Genomic DNA, 4757 nt, shown 5'->3' on the forward strand with positions numbered 1-4757 from the left:
AGTCAAGTGACGACATGCATTTGAACGGTTCGCCGTTTGCCTTCGACCCGCGGACGTCGCCTCTGAGGGCATGGCCCGCAGCCTCATCACCGATCCAGTGGATCCGCCGAAATCTGTACCCAGATGCCGCTTCGTGTAGCTAACTGCCGCTTCAGAGGCGAAATCTGCATCCTTTGCTTTGCAAGCGCCCCTAGTTCGATCGGCGTCCGTCGCAGATGTGTTTGCGCGAAACGGCATACGTTTGCTCGAAGCTTATGGCTGTCTGCGAGTAATATCCTGCTAAAAGGCGTGACTTTTTTTGCACGTGCTTGGGAACTGCATTAAAAGAACCGTATTTCAGTAGGGTACTGCCTAGGAGACTATATAATTCGAAACAAAATACAAGACATCCATCGATCAACGCTTGTTATACCGACCATCCGACAAACCTTTGCGTTTTGTGCCGTCACGCAGCACCAACGGATGTCAGCCGTTGACACTGGCGAAATTCGGGGTGCAGTTTCGGACATAGAATCATGAAAGGTTTAATTAATAACGGGAGATCATATATCAAAATAAAAATGACGTTTGTCTATATGAAGGCTCCCTCGACGTAACGAGCGCAAGAACTTAAGTACTTCCGGTTTCGACCGGACAATCCCTTTAATAAATGTGACGAAATCATTGGCGGCTGCTTCAGCGGTGCCAATTAAAGCTCCTTGAAATGTTTGTCTTTACAAGTATACCTTAAGCGCGTCATTGAGCCCTTGGAAGCAAATCGCTGCGATGCACTGAAATGCGCTGAAATGCGTAGCCTTCGGAAGCGAACGGCGACGGAGCACTCTCTCGTGAGACGGTTCTTCCGCGTTCATACAAGGATCGTTAACGGTACTTGTAGAAAACGCAAAGCGTAAATATTATCAGGGGGCTTTGGTGCCTGACACTCCTTAGGAATCCCTTTTTTCGCCTCCACGGGTGTTTTCGACCATTATTCGAGGGTAAACACAATCGTTTAAGTAAGACAATAAGCTGAGTGCAACGAAAAGTTTCACAAAGTTGCGTTTAGGTGGTGCATTTACCATACTCAAATTGCGTAAGTCTCGGTTTCTCCGGAAAAATGCAAGAAAAGAAAAAAATTTATGTGTTCAATGCGTGGGAGTAAAAGAGAACCAAACAGCCGGGTTGACGCTGATATTCAGATGTCCTCTACGACACACGCTGGGATCTTCAAGATGTCCTTTAGGGTAATCAATCATCTCTCCGAAGGTTTTAAGTTTATGTGTCATGTGGTGCCATATGTGAATCGCAGCACCGAACCGACTGTTTGCTTTTGTTTTCCTCCCGTACCTCCCCCCCCCCACCCCCGCCTCCCCCCCCCACCCCCCCCCCTCCAAAAAAAAAAAATTGCGGATTTTTTTTATGTACGAAATTTTAGTGTGACATATAAAATACTTAAAGACATACTTTTCCGAAACGTTTTATTTCATTAAGCTGATAAGAATTTTTATACAATACATGGTTACACCCGAATACTGGTCGTGTTCCCTCTACTAAAACATGCCGCCGCGTTAGTTTTTATAAAGTTTTGATTCTTTTAAAGGGAGGGAGGGGTGTTTCCACATTGATCGCATACTTATTTGGCCCGTTTTAAATTCTGGAGCTGTGAGACTGTTATCGGAGGCATAGGGTTACCAGCGCAGATCTGGGAAGATAAGAGCAATATCCCTTTTCATCGTCCCCTGCAAGCTCGTTGGGCTTGCCAACGTCCCTCAAGGAGTAAACTTAGAGCCTTCGTGCTGCCGACCTGGCTATGACGTAATCGCACCGGGCGACAAAACGTTTCCATCTGGCCGTCCTTCTGTCAACCACTACGCAATGCCGAGGAAGGGGCAAGTTGCGTGGGAGTTGAGACCTCCCCCGGACGCGTGACGTTGACATCGTGTCCGTTACATGGGAAACCCAGGCTCAGCTACTGGCAGCGTTCCGCTTAACTTCGGACACAGCCACGGATATAAAAGCGCACTAACGCTTGGAGCGCCTAGAAAGCTTTTTCGCCTCTGCGCACAGCAAAGGTAAGACAACCTTTGTGAGCTTCACCGCTGGACGAGCAATTTGCCTCTTCTATGCGACAGAAAAATGCGTTGTATTTCATATAATTTAGGGTTAGGAATGCCTTCTCCTTGGTCTCGTTTATAGAAGAAAAAAAAATTGCAAATGCCTTTTATTAGGTTTTTGGGGTATCAATGCCCCATTTATCAAAAATTATCTCGGTACGCTCTTTTTATAAAAGCAATAAGCAACGTACCGCAGCTGGTTTATGTTTTAGACCAGGGGTGGCCAGGCTGACCCGGCCTAAGAGCCGCAAGCAGAACCACGAAACTTCCAAGAGCCGCGGGGGGTGGGGGGACAAACTTTTGTCAAATGGGCTAAAAACAAACCTCGACCTACTTTCAATCAATCCGAGTCAAAAGAACTCAAAGTGTACGTAAGATAGCAGTAGCATAAGACTACCAAACCGCAACCTGTCTTTTGATGTAAAACGCGTTCCATTTCTTCATTTGGGGAAGTGCTTGTGTGACCGGGAGGGAGGCGTGGAAGTGGAAGGGGGAGGGGGGGGGGGGTAGGAGAGGGAGCCGCGAGCCCCACTTTAACACGCGAAGAGCCGCATGTGGCTCGCGAGCCGCAGCTTGCACCACCCCTGTTTTATACAAACGTTGTTTTGCCAAGATGGGGTCAAATACTTCAGGTTAAATCATTCGAGACGTGCCCCTCTGTTAAGCACCATAAGAGTGCTTCAAAAAGCTCGCACCAAAACTTTATATATACTTTTTTAACATATTACTTGCCGTAATACCTCCTGGATAATGATCTTCAGGGAATCTTGGGAATTCTGAGATGTAATTTGTTTCTTTTAAATGCCAGTATCGAATGAAAGGACGTAAACGTTAAATATAATAGTTCGATCGCTTCTTTAATGAATCCGCCTCTCGCGTCTTCATTATAAAAGTTGTCAGCGGTTGGTAAATAATTTGCTAAAAAAAAAGGAAGCCTAATCAAAAAAGGGATCCGGTCAAAGAGCACATTTAAGAAGAAGGTGGAAAACCTGAAAGAATAAAATTATGTTTATTCTATGGTTTTATTTTACGTAGGAGCAAAACCATCCAATGAAAGTTTTCGTCTATCCGTTCCTTCCAGGTGTTTATTACTTCGTGTTCCATTTCTTCATCAAAGCAAACGTTTTCCATTTTTCTGTTTGATACAACATTAGTCCAGTGCCTGAACACTTCGACATTATTTTCTATTATCTGTTTTTATGTCATCATGAGTTCGACTGTTCTGCTTGTTGCAGTGCATCTCGCTTCAACTGAACCTCCGGTAGCTACTTGGAACCATGAAGGTCCTTGCCATCTCGCTTGCCTTTTTGCTGATCACTGGTAAGCCTTGGCTTTAAAAAAGACGCATAATAATAAAAAGAGAAGTGCAACAAAACGTGGGGGGATGAAGGAGATTACTTTGTCATCCTTTTGTCTTCTCGAAGGTCTGATCAGTGCATCGCACGCTGAAAATGACGAAGGAGGAGAAAAAGAGCATGTTCGAGTTCGTAAGTATAGTTATAAATATATATATATATATATATATATATATATATATATATATATATATATATATATATATATATATATATATATATATACATATAAAACAACTTAACTTTGCGTGCAAATGAGATGATGTCTGTGTATGCTGTTTTTTAATATTATTCTGTTGAAATAACGAGGTGCTTACCTCGTAACTTAAACGCAATTTTCAGCTTGTCAAGGTATTCACTCCCGGCACGGTATTTCGGTGCAATAAATGTAGGAATTATTTAAATTATGAATGAAACTAGTAATTAAATCTATTTATTTATTTATTTATTGACTTGATTTATGAGCATTACGTAAGGGTGATGCATCTTACAGTTACAAAAAATATAAACAACAGAACCAACAGGTGTTCATGGCCAACAGTGCTGGTGATATGTTATTAATATTTTTTCGTGAGAACTGTAACATTTGGAGAGAAAAAAGTTTCTAAGAGGTGATGCCGAGATTTTCTGCGCCGAATTTTTGCAACAGACGGGGGAATCATAACCCATTCTTGAAACAATTGATTTTCTTTCATCTACAGGCCGCACTGGTCACCACTGCCCACACCGGCAAGGTAAATGCCATCGTTACTGCAGGAGCAGTGGGTACAAAAGAGGCTACTGCGGCGGTTTTCGGAGAAAGACCTGCGTCTGTGTCGAGAAATAGGTTCCAAATCAAATAATATCACGTCAATTCATATAACAGAAGAAAATTGACTTCCGCAGTATTTTTACTACAATTCATGCGCTGGACTCGACGAAGAAAGCTTCCATTCGACGCACGTGGAGAAGATAGCTGAATTCACGTTTGACAGCGCTGAAAAGAGAACTGTTATTTCGCGAGCTATGTGAGAGTTATAAATAAAGCAAAGAAATAATATGTGTAGTTCTTTTTACCACATATGCGGCTCGAATCGGTAAACAAACGTGTACACGTCTTGAACATGATGGTAAACCTGAGACTGGAGTAGGAAAAGAAAAAAATCAAAGGGAGACAAAAAAAAAAAAAAAAAAACAGGCAACGTCTCAAATTCAGCTAAAACGTTTATATCGTGCACGCCTTATATACCAAGTGTCCAACTTAAAAACCAAGTCTCCAACTCCAGCCCCAGTCTCAGGTTTACCATCATGTTCAACTTACACCAGCTCG

The 4757-nt window shown here is 42.9% G+C and overlaps 1 protein-coding gene across 1 annotated transcript; it reads left to right on the plus strand.

Annotated features, from left to right (window-relative positions):
• Nucleotides 1–2027: 2027 nt before the first annotated feature.
• On the plus strand, nt 2028–4274 carry LOC120838830 (defensin-like). Its single transcript, XM_040208904.3, has 4 exons — nt 2028–2051; nt 3329–3413; nt 3518–3580; nt 4150–4274. Exons 2-4 carry the CDS (start codon nt 3371–3373, stop codon nt 4272–4274), a joined length of 231 nt encoding a protein of 76 aa, XP_040064838.1. The 5' UTR covers nt 2028–2051; nt 3329–3370.
• Nucleotides 4275–4757: the final 483 nt, after the last annotated feature.

Source organism: Ixodes scapularis, unplaced genomic scaffold, assembly GCF_016920785.2.
Source record: "Ixodes scapularis isolate PalLabHiFi unplaced genomic scaffold, ASM1692078v2 PGA_scaffold5__190_contigs__length_132052651, whole genome shotgun sequence".
Classification (NCBI taxonomy): domain Eukaryota; kingdom Metazoa; phylum Arthropoda; class Arachnida; order Ixodida; family Ixodidae; genus Ixodes; species Ixodes scapularis.

What these genes read in the sequence shown, in the direction of transcription:
- LOC120838830 (XM_040208904.3), top strand. Translation starts at nt 3,371, where the DNA reads ATGAAGGTCCTTGCCATCTCGCTTGCCTTTTTGCTGATCACTG. An exon ending in TGCCTTTTTGCTGATCACTG is followed by an intron (nt 3,414 to 3,517) that starts GTAAGCCTTGGC and finishes GTCTTCTCGAAG; the next exon opens with GTCTGATCAGTGCATCGCAC. An exon ending in AAAAGAGCATGTTCGAGTTC is followed by an intron (nt 3,581 to 4,149) that starts GTAAGTATAGTT and finishes TTTCATCTACAG; the next exon opens with GCCGCACTGGTCACCACTGC.